The 13,766-nt window shown below is 52.5% G+C and overlaps 1 protein-coding gene across 1 annotated transcript; it reads left to right on the top strand.

The window, feature by feature from the left end:
* Positions 1 to 13: 13 nt before the first annotated feature.
* TEX52 (testis expressed 52) lies at positions 14 to 3,049 on the top strand. The gene is made up of 3 exons (XM_061124696.1): positions 14 to 85; positions 1,322 to 1,913; positions 2,941 to 3,049. Exons 1-2 carry the CDS (start codon positions 14 to 16, stop codon positions 1,874 to 1,876), a joined length of 627 nt encoding a protein of 208 aa, XP_060980679.1. The 3' UTR covers positions 1,877 to 1,913; positions 2,941 to 3,049.
* The last annotated feature ends 10,717 nt before the right edge of the window (positions 3,050 to 13,766 follow it).

Here is a 13,766-nt window from a genome sequence, read left to right as displayed (position 1 = left end):
GGAGCCCAGAAAAATGGCCAGCCATCTGCAAAGACCACCCAGAGGGCTGGATGACCCATCCCAAATGAGAGAAACTTTCCTGAAGGTAGGAGGCCGGGACACATATCTGCAGCAGCCTTCATCCTGCTGGGTGAGGGGCTGTCTGCACCCTGGGATGGGCCTTGCTCTCCCCTGGGCAGCAGAGCTCCTGGCACATGAACCGTCATCCTGTGACCCTGTGAACACGGGGCTCAGAGGAGAGAGGGGATGTCTGATCATGACCTCTCAGACCCTCCCCCCAGGGTGCTGGTGTGGACTTGACTCAGTGGACTGGGCCCAAGAAATGGAGAAGTGTTTGGAAATAGAAAAGTTCTTGGGGGCCAGAGGGAAGGAGAGGCATTTTGGGGAAACACTGGGGGTCCCAAGCAGCACAGCCTGGGGCCTGACTCCACCATCCTTGCTCAGTGCTGCGGGCGAGCTCTTCACCCTCCTGTGCCTTGCTTTTAGCATCTTTAAGATGGAACAATAGCACTTGCTCAAAGGCTGTGAGGGTTACATGAAAGAAAGCCGCTCAATCGTGTCCAACTCTCTTCGGCCCCATGTACTGTAGCCGGCCAGGCTCCTCTGTCCATGGAATTTGCCAGGCAAGAATACTGGAGTGGGTTGCCATTTTCCTTCTCCAGGGGATCTTCCCAACACAGCGATTGAACCTGGGTCTCCTGTATTGCAGGCAGATTCTTTACCATCTGAGCCACGAGGGAAGCCTGTGAGGGTTACATGAGATGTGGATAAGGGTTTAGCAACATGTCAAGTACATCTTTGCTAGTTTATTTCATGGGGGCAGGAGGAGAAAGGGGAGGAACCCCATCTGATGCTTCCTGCACTTGCCTGTATCTCAGTGAGGAGTGAGGGGAACGCAGCAGTCATAGAGAAACCGGGGAGGGGAGGAGCTGGGACAGAAAAGCCCTGGCCCATCCCCTGGAGAACCATTTCCCTTCCAGACTCTGCTTGGAAGCAGCATTTTCTGACGAGAAGCCCTAGACCCCAGGCAGGAATGGGGATGCAGTATGGGAGGAGGGGTGAAGCCCGAGTGAGGAATGGGAACATGTCGGTTGAGGAAAGAGGCTGGAATCAAAGCCAAAACCCGATAGATGGAAAGAGAAAGACTGATGAAGTTGCATGTGAATCACACAGAGTGGCCACACACTTGGAGGGCAGGGCAGAAACATTCCCTGACCAAGCCATCAGGTCCTGATGGGAACCCGAGTCCAGAGGGGGCTGGCAGCTGGTCTTCTCTGGGGAGGAGAGGCAGAGCATCCCAGACTCCCTTGTCTCTCCCCAGATGGTCCACGCCCATGAGACCCTCCCGACCCCGTGCACATGGGCCCAACGCGAGTTCCTCCTCCCCAGGGAGCCCAAGGAGCTACCCGGTTTCACCCAGCAAGCCTACCACCAGCTGGCCCTGAAGCCGCCACCCTACACGGAGATGAAGGCCAAGGTGCGTCAACGACTGGCCTGCCCCTGGAAGGACACAGCCCAGCACACCTGGGGCTTCCACACCTGGCTGGATGTCGGGCGTCTGCCGGCCACCTTCCCCTCTAGGCCCGACAAGCCCTACGACAGCAACGTCTGGCGCTGGCTGACAGACTCCAGGGCCCACCGCCAGCCCCCAGCAGAGCCCCCCGTGCCCCCTCCCTCCTGGCTGGGTCAGAACAGCTTCCTGACCTTCATCTCCTGTACTCCGATCTTCCTGGACGTGAACAGGAAGAAACAGGTGATCTTCAGGACGGTGAAGGAACTCCAAGAGGTGGAGAAACTCAAGCTGAGGAGTGAAGTGAGGGCACCCCCTCTCGACACCCATGGCAACATCCTTCCCCCCAAGGCATCCAAGAAGTAAGAGGAGCTCCCTCGTCAGGGAGCCCACCTGTGTCCAGGTGACCCCTCCCTCTCCCATTCCTCTTTCTGATGCCTTCCCTTCCCTCCTCCTGTGTCCTGAAAACCACACTCTGTCTGAACATAGCTGGAGGGGGCAGGTGGAGGCCAGGGAACCACAGCACGAGAGGGGCTTGATGACTTAAGGGAAGTTTAGGGGATCCAGCTGTGTGCTTTACACCTGCCAGGCCCTGGGGATACAGAGACATGTCATTCAGTCCCTGCCCTCCAGGAGCTTCCAAAAGGCAGGTACCGCTGCACACGTGTGCAAAGACGGCTCTCAATGCCAGCCCACACCCTCCAAGTACCCAAAGCATGAGACAGACAGTGGATGTCACGAGGACGTCAATCATCAATAGAGCCAGAGGCCGAGTGAAAGGATTAGTTGTTCTGTCATGTCCAACTCTTTGTGACCCCATGGACCGTAGTATGCCAGGCTCCTCTGTCTGTGGGATTCTCCAGGCAAGAATACTGGAGTAGGTTGCCATGCCCTTCTCCAAGGAATCTTCCCAACCCAGGGATCAAACCCACAACTCTTATGCCTCCTGCATTAGCAGGCGGATTCTTTACCACTGAGCCACCAGGGAAGCCCTGTATTCAACTCTGTATTCAAGCCCTGTATTTTACTCTGTTGTGTGAAAAGTGGACTTCCCAAGGCAGAACTGAACACTGCAGGTCTGCAGACCAGGGCCAGAGGGCGGCGGGTCAGAGCGGGAAGGTCTTCTCTAATTGTGGGGTTCACCTTGAGGACAAGGAGTACGACACTGGTAGAGGAGGTGGGAGGGCTTAAAGGACAGCTAGAATCTGAATGAGTCCCTCACAGACCACAGGGTGGAAGGCTGACCAACCACGTAGCATGATGTCACCAGCCTAACATCGAAACATACACGTAGGGTGCAGTCTGCATCCAGGTGGGCAGAGAGCTGGAAGGGGTCCTCATGGACTGATGGCTGACAGCATCACCTCCCCAACCCTGTCCCCTGAGTCTCCCTTTTGACCTCTGTCCTCTCTGCACCTTTCCCCCAACAGGTACCGGCACTTCTCAGCTGGTGGAAGGTGTGAGCCTGGGGACCTCCAGCTCATGCCCAACCCGCTTCCCAACCATCTGGCCAGGAGCTGGCCCTGCCCAAACCCGCTGCCTCACTACCGGGAGCGGGCGGCCAGGCTGGCCTTGCTGCCCAGCGCGCCTCTGAGCCAGGGCCTGGTGAGGAACTACCAAACCCTGCTGGAGAGCCGGGTGGTCTTGCCCCTCCACTATCACTCCAGGGCCTGTTCTGGCAGGACCTCAGTGAGAAGGAGACCTGGACACCTGTAGAAGCGGCTCCAGGCGTGTGGGCACCATGGTGAGCACACGGAGCCCCCAGTTGTGGTGTTCTCAACCCACGCACCTTCAGCAGGAAGTCTCGGGTGCCAAAGGACTCAGGCTTCTGCAGACAAAGCCTCTCCACCACCCTCCCCAGCTTCATCTGTACCCTGGCTTCTGGAGACTCACCTGAAATTCTCATCTGTTCTGTCTTCCTTGGAGCGACCACTCAAGGCAGGTGGGAGGACTGGGGAGAGCAGAGGAGAATCCAGTTCCTGGGGAGAAGTGGTGTGTGCCTGTGTGTGTGTGTGTGTGTGTGTGTGTGTGTGTCTGTGGTCTGTGTGTGCCTGTGTGTGTGTGTCTGTGTGTGTATGTCTGTGTATGTATCTGTGTGTCTGTGTATGTCTGTGTGTATCTGTGTATCTGTGTTTCTGTGTGTGACTGTGTCTATGTGTCTGTGTGTGTCTGTGTGTCTGTGTGTCTGTGTCTGTGTGTGTGTCTGTGTCTGTGTGTCTGTGTGTGTGTCTGTGTGTCTGTGTGTGTGTGTCTGTGTGTCTGTGTCTGTGTGTGTGTCTGTGTCTGTGTGTCTGTGTGTGTATCTGTGTGTCTGTGTATGTCTGTGTGTATCTGTGTATGTCTGTGTGTATCTGTGTATCTGTGTTTCTGTGTGTGACTGTGTCTATGTGTCTGTGTGTGTCTGTGTGTCTGTGTGTGTGTGTCTGTGTGTGTATGTCTGTGTCTGTGTGTGTCTGTGTGTGTGTGTCTGTGTGTGTGTGTCTGTGTGTGTATCTGTGTATGTCTGTGTGTATCTGTGTATCTGTGTTTCTGTGTGTGACTGTGTCTATGTGTCTGTGTGTGTGTCTGTGTGTCTGTGTCTGTGTGTGTGTCTATGTCTGTGTGTCTATGTCTGTGTGTGTGTCTGTGTGTGTATGTCTGTGTGTATATCTGTGTGTCTCTGTATGTCTGTGTGTATCTGTGTATCTGTGTTTCTGTGTGTGACTGTGTCTATGTGTCTGTGTGTGTCTGTGTGTATGTCTGTGTGTCTGTGTCTGTGTGTCTGTGTGTGTGTGTCTGTGTGTGTGTCTGTGTGTATGTGTGTCTATGTGTGTGTGTTTGTGTCTGTTTGTGTCTGTTCATGTCTGTGTATGTGTGTGTCTATGTGTCTGTGTCTCTGTGTCTCTGTGTCTATATCTATGTGTCTGTGCGTGTGTGTGTCTCTGTGTGTGTGTCTCTGTGTGTATATCTCTGTGTGTGTGTGTCTCTGTGTGTGTCTCTGTGTGTATATCTCTGTGTGTTTGTGTGTGTGTTTCTGTGCTTGTGTGTGTATGTGTCTGTGTGTGTCTGTGTCTCTGTATGTATATCTCTGTGTGTTTGTGTGTGTCTGTGTGTGTATATCTGTGTGTGTCTGTGTCTCTGTATGTATACCTCTGTGTGTGTGTGTGTCGGTCTGTGTGTGTCTGTGTATGTGTGTGTGTGTCTCTGTGTGTCTGTGTCTCTGTGTGTACACCTGTGTGTGTCTATGTCTCTGTATGTATATCTGTGTGTGTTTGTGTGTTGTGTGTGTCTCTGTGTGTATCCATGTGTGCTTGTGTGTCTCTGTATGTATATCTCTGTGTGTCTGTGTGTTGTGTGTGTCTCTGTGTGTATCCATGTGTGCTTGTGTGTCTCTGTATGTGTGTGTATGTGTGTGTGGTGGGGGGAGAGGATGTGGACGATGAGTAACCTCCCCTCTCACAACCCATGTGGAGCAAGACTGGGATTGGGCAGGACCCAGGAAGCTTCTTAGGCAAAAACAACCTCTGTTCCAGCCCTCCCTGGACCATCTGAAGTCTGGACAGAGCCCGGAAGGCACCCTGCTAGGTTGTGGGTCCCACACAGGGTCTGGGGGAGCAGAGGTGGGGCCAAGGCTGTGCTGGAGTGGGGCGAGTTGGGTCTGAGGAAGGCTGACCAGGCCTCAGTGGAAGGACAGGAACAAAGTGGAGGTTTAAGGTAAAAGTGGGAGCAGTTCCCCCAGAGCCACACCTTGGGGCCCGTGCTCACCCCAGGGCCTCAGGTTTCGCACTGGAGGTGGGGGAGGCAGGCGAAGTGCATGGGTCAGAAGGGTGCTGCCCGGCTGGGTGGGGAGTGGGCAGGAGGGGCTGGAGAGGGAGAAGCTGCACCAGGGGCCCACCTCCCCTCCCCTCGCCCACGTCACACCCCCACGTCAGTGACCTTCCCCAACTGGTTTCTCTTGGCTTCTCTGCCCCCTGCCCTCTTTGCCCACTTGTCTCAAGCCTGTGGGAATCAGGAGGCACCTGGGAATCAAATATCACCAGGGTTCGAGCCCTGGTCTCGCCGCTCACCAGACGAGCGCCCTCTGAGAGAGTCCTTGTTTCCCCCAGGCTCTCAGCTTCCTCCTCCACATGGTGGGAACCACTAGGGCAAAAATAAGTGGAATAGGGCTTCCTTGGTGACTCAGTGGTTAAGAATCTGCCTGTCAAGGCAGGAGACACAGGTTTGATCCCTGGTCCAGGAAGATCCCACATGCCTCGGAGCAACCAAGCTCGTGTGCCACCGTCATTAAGCCTGTGCTCCAGAGCCCGGGAACTGCAACTACTGAAGCCCACGTGCCACAAACTGATGCCAATGGGCCCTAGAGCCTGTGCTCTGCAATAAGAGAAGCCACCGTAATGAGAAGCCAGCACACTGCAACTAGGGAGTAACCCCCACTCGCCACAACTAGAGAGAAGCCACACAGCAACGAAGACCCAGCACAGCCAAAAATAAATATGAATAAATAACTTTTTAAAATAGATTAAAGAAATAAGTGGAATAAATAAAAGAAACAAGTGACCAACCTGCAAAGTGACCTCCATACCTGCAACTGTCAATCATTACCTATAGAATCAAAGAAGCAAAACAGTGGAAGATGAATCAGCCTAAGGCGTCAGACGCACTGACACAAGCAACAATGTGGATGAACTATGAACACTGAATGGGAAACGCCAGGCACAAAAGGGAGCATACCATCCAATTCAATTTCTAGAAAGTGTCCAGAGTAGGCAGTTCCTTAGAGACAAAGGTGATCGATGGGGCCAGGCACTGGGGAGTGTGCTGAGTGCTTCACCGGTGCAGTTTTCTCTCGGGGGATGAGAACGTTTTGGAACTACACAGACATGCTGGCTGCACAACAAGACAAATGAACGAGATGCCTCTGTATGACAGACTTTAAGATGGTCCATGTCATGTGAAAGTCATCTCAGTTCAAAAGAATTATAATAAAGAGGATGTATATAGAGCATTTCCAAAGTTCCTTCCAGTTCCAAATCAACAATTCTACACCACGGTCCTTCTGGCTGCCTCCCCACCATGGTGTGGGGTCAGTGGGGAGGCCCGGAGCCAGGGGGTGAAGGAGAGTGTTCCAGGGCAGTGTGGGGCTCAGGGATGGGCCTGTTCTCCTCGCTCTGGATTAGGAATGGGAGCCGGAAGAGGAGGCCCCTTCCTTGCCTTTGATCCTGACATGTCAGAGGAGGTCGGGTTCTGGGAAACAAGGGTTTGGGTGGTAAACTGAGGCCCAGGGACACAAGTCAGGCAGTCCCTGCCCTCCTGGTGCACCCCAGGCTCCAGGGCCCTGAGGTCATCCTGCTTCTCGGGCTACTTCCCCATCATGCCTGGGTTTTGTCACCCCAGTAAGAGAAGCCCAGGGGACACTTAGAGGGTTAATGTGAACTTTTAGGGGGATGGGAGAGAGGAGGAACCTCATCCTCTCTGGCCAGAAGCTGAAGCCCAGGAAGCAGAGTAAGGAGCGTTTCACAGATGCCTGCCTTACAGACCCAGCCGCCTTCTCTGAAGGCAGGCTGCCGGCCTCCCTCGGGACCTCCACTCCTGCCTCCACCCTCTTGCTCTGCTCTCTGGACAGCAGCCTCCTTCCTGCCGGTGGCACTGTCGGGCCTTCTGGTCCGTCACAAGTCAGAGATGCAGAGGCCAGGCTTCTGGAATTCCTGAATCCCACTGAGCCATGGGGCTCCACAGGTCCTCCTGGTTCTAAGGATTCTTCAAGGCCATCCTCAACCCAGCCGGCCCACATCCACAGGCGTCACCCCTACCCCAGCCCTCCCACATCCACTCACAGATATGGAGTCCTCCAGAGCCTCTGGGGGTGATGACCCTGGTGCCTGGGCCCACCTTAAGGACCTCCTCTCTCAGATCCAAGAGAGAGGCAGGGTTGGAGCCTGCCCACCCGCACCCTGCACCCCTCTCCAGGAAACACTGTGCTCTGCTGGGTGCCACCAGCTTCAGGACACGAGTGGATCCCAGCACAGAGGCTCAGAGCCACTCCTGGGTCCTCCCTCCCCTCCGCAGCCTCCCTGTCCTTCGCCCGGGTTCTGGCTCATAAGTGGGCGGCTGGGGCATGAAGCAGGGCTGGGGCCCATGAGGCTGGAAGCTGGGGAGCTGGGGGCCCCTTGGGGAGTCTCAGAACAGCCAACCGTGACCTGCAGTCTTCGTCTCAACTGCCTGGCTGCAGAGCTGACCCATGTCATTGCAGTGCCTCAGAATGTCCCACCACTGCTCTGGGATGCCAAGTCAGAACCACCGACCTCGGCCCAGGCTGCCTGGCCCCATCCCTGGCCTCCCGAGATGCACTGGCCTCCCGTCTCCATCCTCCGATGACCTGCTTGCTCAAGCCCTTCACCGTCCTGCGTCTCGTCCACCTCCAAGCTTCTCCTGGTTCAGGCTGTTCCCTGAACCATACCACTTTCTCTTCTTATTACCTGGGATAACTCATTGCTATCGCCTGCTTGTCATTATGTCTAGTGGTTTCCATGGCTCTTCACAGACTTGCCCATCTCAGGTGAATCTTGGGCAACACACGCCTCTGCACTTCCCAGGACAGACCTTCCCAAAGGCCCCCTTGGGAGAAAGTTGCTGCATCTCAATATAGTACAGATTCCAAGGCAGAGTCAGGACATGTGGCTTCCCCTTGCCCAGCATGACTCCCACTTTACGGTCACTGAGCCCTGGCACGAGACAACACGACAGGCTCCCTGGGCAGTAGTCAGTGGCTTCTTTAGCAGGAGTATCACTAGAGTGATACCTGCCGCCCAGGGCAGGTCCAAAGCTTAGGTGAGGAGAAAAAGGAGATGGAGGGAGATGGAAGCAGGAAAGAAAGTCATTAAACACAACTTGGGCACGTGGGGCTAGGGGGGAATGGACTGAGGCCAGAGGGAAGGCAAAGAAGGATTCCAAGCTCTCTCTTCACCCCCACCAGACATGCGACATCCAGGATGTTCAAGGGGAGGTGAACATCTTTGCCAGATTCCCTGAGGGCACTTGCAGGATCAAGATTGGAGTGCAGAGCCCAGGGAGGGGAGAGGTTAGAGGGTCTGGCAAATGAGTCCCACAGTGCCAGGAAAACGGGGTCTGAAGAGACAGCTGATGGCCATCAGCAGATTCTGCAAATGGAAAGAGAGGGTGGGATGCTCAGCCAGCTGGTGTCCCAGTACCTGAATCCTCGGAGACAGTAGCACGGTTCCTCCTGGGTCCTGGAGTCTTGCCAGACAATTCAGTCAGCAGACCGTGTGTAAAAATGTTACCGGAAGGTGTGTTGGGTCCAGCTACTTGCCACTCAAAAGCCAGTAAACAGGCCAGGCTGGTGGAAAGGAAAGTTTGCTTTATTTCAGATGCCTGCAACTAGGGGCAAAGTTGGGAGAACGGAAGTCTGTCCAAAGGCCGACTACCCCAACCACCGGCAATCAGTGGGGCAAGAGCTTTTACAGACAGAGGGAGAGGGCTCGGTGCAGAAACAGCACAGTCAGCTTTGACCGTCATCTTGAAATTGGTCGTCAGTGGTCTGACTGGCGTCATCTTGATTGTTTTCAGTACGGTTAAACTTCAGTTCCTGAGTTGGTTTGTTTCCATTTCTTTGAGGCCAGTTCTCAGAATTGTGGCAGCTCAAGTCGTGGGTGCAGTCTGGTTATCATGTAGTTAACTTCTTCCACCTGGGGCTTCAGTATCTATAAAGCAGCTCATAGGATATGGCTCAGAATATTGTCCACAGCCTTTGAGAAGGGACGAGAGGTCCTTGACTATGCTTAATGACTACATTATTATTCGTTAGTCTCCTTTGACTATTTTCCTCTGTTTCCACATTTCTCATTTCTCTGGTTAAACTTATTCTTTGACTAACATTTCCCGCAGATAAAAGGCAAGCAAAGACTTGGGGTTGGGTGGGGGTGGGGTGGGGCAACAAGGACAATAGGGAGAGAGAAGAGACCAAAAAAGAAAAAGACACTGCCCTTATAAAGGCTAATATCTGGTGGGAAGATGGACGAGCAAACAATTTTCAATAGTGTGAGAAATAAGGTAAGAGATGCTTGACCCAGCTGTGCTATGACAGCAGAGGGGAGAAACCTCTAGGTCAGAGCCTGTATGTGTGTGTGTGCATGTGTGTGCGTGTGTGTGTGTGTGTGCAGGAGCGCTCACGTGAAGGTGAACGTCACCTCCCAAACAGAAGCAGGTGGGTACCCAGGATTCTGTGTGTTGGACAGGGAGTCGCAAGCTCTCCATGAACCAGCCCACGTCACCCTCCCAACACGATGAGGAAGGCCCCACAAGGTCCCCATTTTAGAGACAAGTGAACCCAGGCCTCCAAGCCCTCTTGGTGAGTTTGCCATTGTGCCTCTCGTTCAAACTTCACAGCCGTCCTGCAGATGACACGTTCGCTCAGTTTTACAGATGAGGGCGTGATTCCGAAAGATGAAGCACTTCACCGGAAGTCACCCAGCTAGTGAATGAGCTGGGAAATGTGACCAAGTTTGTCTGAGCTCCAAGTTTGTCAGTCTGGTTTCCTCAGTAGAGACAAGCGTTCTGCCTTTCTGTGCCTTGTTTTTGTTGTCGTTGTTATGTTTTGGTTTTTTGTTTGCACTGCAAGGCTAACAAGATCTCCATTCCCTGACCAGGGATTGAACCCAGGCTTTAGCAGTGAAAGCCTGGAATTCTAACTAGTGGGCCACCAGGGAACTCCTTATACCTTGTTTTTCGCCACCTAGGAAACAGGAGGAAAGCATCTTAGCCTGAAGTGCAAACAGTGGTCCTAGACTGGTGGCCTTTGTAATATCTCCCTTTTTGGGGTGAAAATTATTAGCGTTCAGTCACTCAGTCATGTCCAATTCTTTGCTACCCCATGCACTGGCTTCTTTGTCCTTCACTACCTCCCGGAATTTGTTCAAACTTATGTCCATTGAGTCGGTGATGCTGTCTAACCATCTCATCCTCTGCCACCCCCTTCTCCTCTTGCCCTCAGTCTTTCCCAGCATCAGGATCTTTTCCAGTGAGTTGGTTTTTCACATTAGGTGGCCAAAGTATTAGAGCTTCAGCCTCAGCATCAATCCTTCCAATGAGTATTCAGGGCTGATTTCCTTTAGGACTAACTGGTTTGATCTCTAGGAGGTAGGAAGAAAAATTTCAAAACTGGCCCAGCCTCCTGGGACCCTTGCTGGACAGGAGAATTCTGGAAAAAGCGTCATTCCTGTCTTGAGCAGATCTGATAGGGCCAGAGGAGAAAGCCTGAAATAGACCTGGCTGCCCTCACCCTCTGCGGACCCGAGGGAGCTATTTGTCCAGCTCTGAATAACCATTCTAAGGAGGATGTCCTGAGAATTTCCTTATGTGGCAGGGCGTTTGACTGGATGACTTCACAGTGCCAGATGGACTCTCCCCCACCTCCATCTCTAACCTTGGTGATAAGAAACAGCACTACTCAGATTCTTCTTAAAAAGAAACTGTGTAAAGATATTTAAAGACATCAAAGGTTATCACAAGGGAGGTGGGAACCAGTTCATCTCCATGTCTACTGAGGCTTGGACAAAAGAATGGGGATTTTGAAAACAGCTACAGGGATTCCCAGATGGTTCACACGGTAAAGAGTCTGCCAGCGATGTGGGAGACCTGGGTTCAATCCCTGGGTTGGGAAAATCCCCTGGAGAAGGAAGTGACAACCGCATCCAGTATTCTTGCCTGGAGAATCCCACAAACGGAGGACTCTGGCGGGCTACAATCCGTGGGGTCTCGAAGAGACGGACATGACTGAGGGGCTAAGCACAGCACAGATGATGCTAGTAGCAAAGCACCTGCCTACCAATGCCAATGCAGGAGACAAAAGAGACTCGAGGTCGATCCCTGGGTCAAGCAGATCTCATGGAGAAGGAAATGGCAACCCACTCCAGTATTCTTGCCTGGAAAATCCCATGAACGGAGGAGCCTGGCGGGCCACAGTCCACGTGGTCGCAAAGAATCGGACACGACTGAGTGACTTTCACTTCAAGGGGATTTAGATTAGACACGAGAACTTTCTGATAAGGTAGAGAAATGCTGGAGTGGATTATACCTGGTTCCAAGAAACAAACTGTGAATCTCTTTAGACCTGTGCTGTTTTGCAGAAATATAAAGGAGTCACATATACAACTTTAAATTTCTTCAGTTCAGTTCAGTTGCTTAGTTGTGTCTGACTCTTTACAACCCCATGAATCACACCACGCCAGGCCTCCCTGCCCATCAGCAACTCCCAGAGTTTCCTCAAACTCATGTCCATCGAGTCAGTGATACCATCCAGCCATCTCATCCCCTGTTGTCCCCTTCTCCTCCTGCCCCCAATCCCTCCCAGCATGAGGGTCTTTTCCAGTGAGTCAACTCTTTGCATGAGGTGGCCAAAGTATTGGAGTTTCAGCTTTAGCATCAGTCCTTCCAATGAACACCCAGGACTGATCTCCTTTGGAATGCATTGGTCATAGCAAACACCCTCTTCCAACAACACAAGAGAAGACTCTACACATGGATATCACCAGATGGTCAACACTGAAATCAGATTGATTATATTCTTTGCAGCCAAAGATGGAGAAGCTCTATATAGTCAGCAAAAACAAGACCAGGAGCTGACAGTGGCTCAGATCATGAACTCACTGCCAAATTCAGACTTAAATTTCTTAGCTGCCATATTTAAAAAGAAAAAAGAAACAAGTGATGTTAATTTTTGTAACATATTTTTTTGAACCCAACAGATCCAGAAAACCATCAATAGAAAGTAATGCAGGGACTTCCCCAGCAGTCCCGTAGTTAAGACTTCACCTTCCAATGCAGAGGGAGTGGGTTTGATCCCTGGTCAAGAAGCTACAATCCCACCTGCTTTGTGGCCAAAAAACCAAGATATATAACAGAAGCAGTGTTGTAACAAATTCAGTAGAGACTTTTAAAATGGTCCATATAAAAAAAATTTGTTTAAAAAGTAATGTAATTAACACTTTGTTTAATAATGAGATAGTTTTTATTAATGAGATAGTTCACATTGTTTTTGGTAGTGTCTTCACCACCCAGCGTGTATTTTACACTTACAGCGTGTCTCAGTTCAGGCTGGTCACATCGCCGCTGCTCAGAAACCGTGTGTGGCTGGTGGCCATGCATCAGCCAGCACAAGTCTAAAGTCTCTAATGACTGACACCCCATGGAGATACAAGGTGTAGTCTGGGTTTACCTGCAGGCAGAAAGCTCTCCAGAAGTCCTGAGGATCTGTGAGGGTGAAGGCCCAGAAAGCGGTACCTCCTAGCGCCTCTAAGCCTTCGTTGTTGCCAGAAACACAAGATGGATCACCATCTGCAGTCCTGAGAACCCACTGGGCGGGGCTTTGTGTGCCCTTTTGGTAGCGGGAACCCTGATCCCGAGGGTCTGTCAGGTCCAGGGTCAGTGACTTGTTAACCCCTGTGGGTTAATGCTGCGGGGAGAATTGGGAGATTGGGATTGACATATATGCACTGTTGGTATATAATGTATAAAGCAGATAACTATTGAGACCCTACAGCGCAGCACAGGGAACGCTACTCAGAGTTCTACAGTGACCTACGGGGGAAGGAAATCCTAAAAAGAGGGGCTAGATGTGTGCTTACGACTGATCCACTTTGATGTACAGCAGAAACTAACACGACATTATAAAGTAATTATCCTCCAATTAGTTAGAAAGACAAAACCGCCTGGGAGAGCGAGGGAATTTTCTGTCCTGGCCTCCTGGGTGTTCTCTCCACATCTTGCTGGTGTGAGTGACTGGTCACCGGATGGGGGCGCCAGGCCAGGCAGAGGGGTTGGAGATCTACCGCATCTGGGGTATGGTGTGGGAGCATCAGTCCAGGCCAGTCTGGCCCATGTTACCCCCGGCTGCAGCACCTCCGCCAGGTACCATATGGCCCTCTCCCTCCCCTGCTCTCATCTCCGCACGATGTCACCTGCCCCTACACTCATCCCTCCCTCTCCTCTGCCCCGGTGTATCCTCCAGCACCCAGCCCTACCCGGCATCATCCGTGAAGTTGTCTATAGTCTGCCTTCCCCATCAGGATGTGAGCTGTGTGGAAGCAGGGCTCCATCCGGCTCACCACTGTGCTCCCAGGGCCTGCCTCAGTGTCTACCACACAGTGTTGCTGCTCATCGCTCAGCCGTGTCCAGTTCTTTGCGACCCCATGGACTGTGGCACTGCAGGCTCCCTTGTCCTTCACTGTCTCCTGGAGTTTGTTCAAACTCATGTTCATTGAGT

The sequence above is a fragment of the Dama dama genome, chromosome 22, assembly GCF_033118175.1.
Source record: "Dama dama isolate Ldn47 chromosome 22, ASM3311817v1, whole genome shotgun sequence".
Taxonomy (NCBI): domain Eukaryota; kingdom Metazoa; phylum Chordata; class Mammalia; order Artiodactyla; family Cervidae; genus Dama; species Dama dama.
This window is presented reverse-complemented; position numbering and strand designations above follow the sequence as displayed.

Coding starts and splice junctions, on each gene's coding strand:
- TEX52 (XM_061124696.1), top strand. CDS start 14: ATGGCCAGCCATCTGCAAAGACCACCCAGAGGGCTGGATGACCCATCC. Junction 86..1,321: donor TGAGAGAAACTTTCCTGAAG/GTAGGAGGCCGG, acceptor GTCTCTCCCCAG/ATGGTCCACGCCCATGAGAC.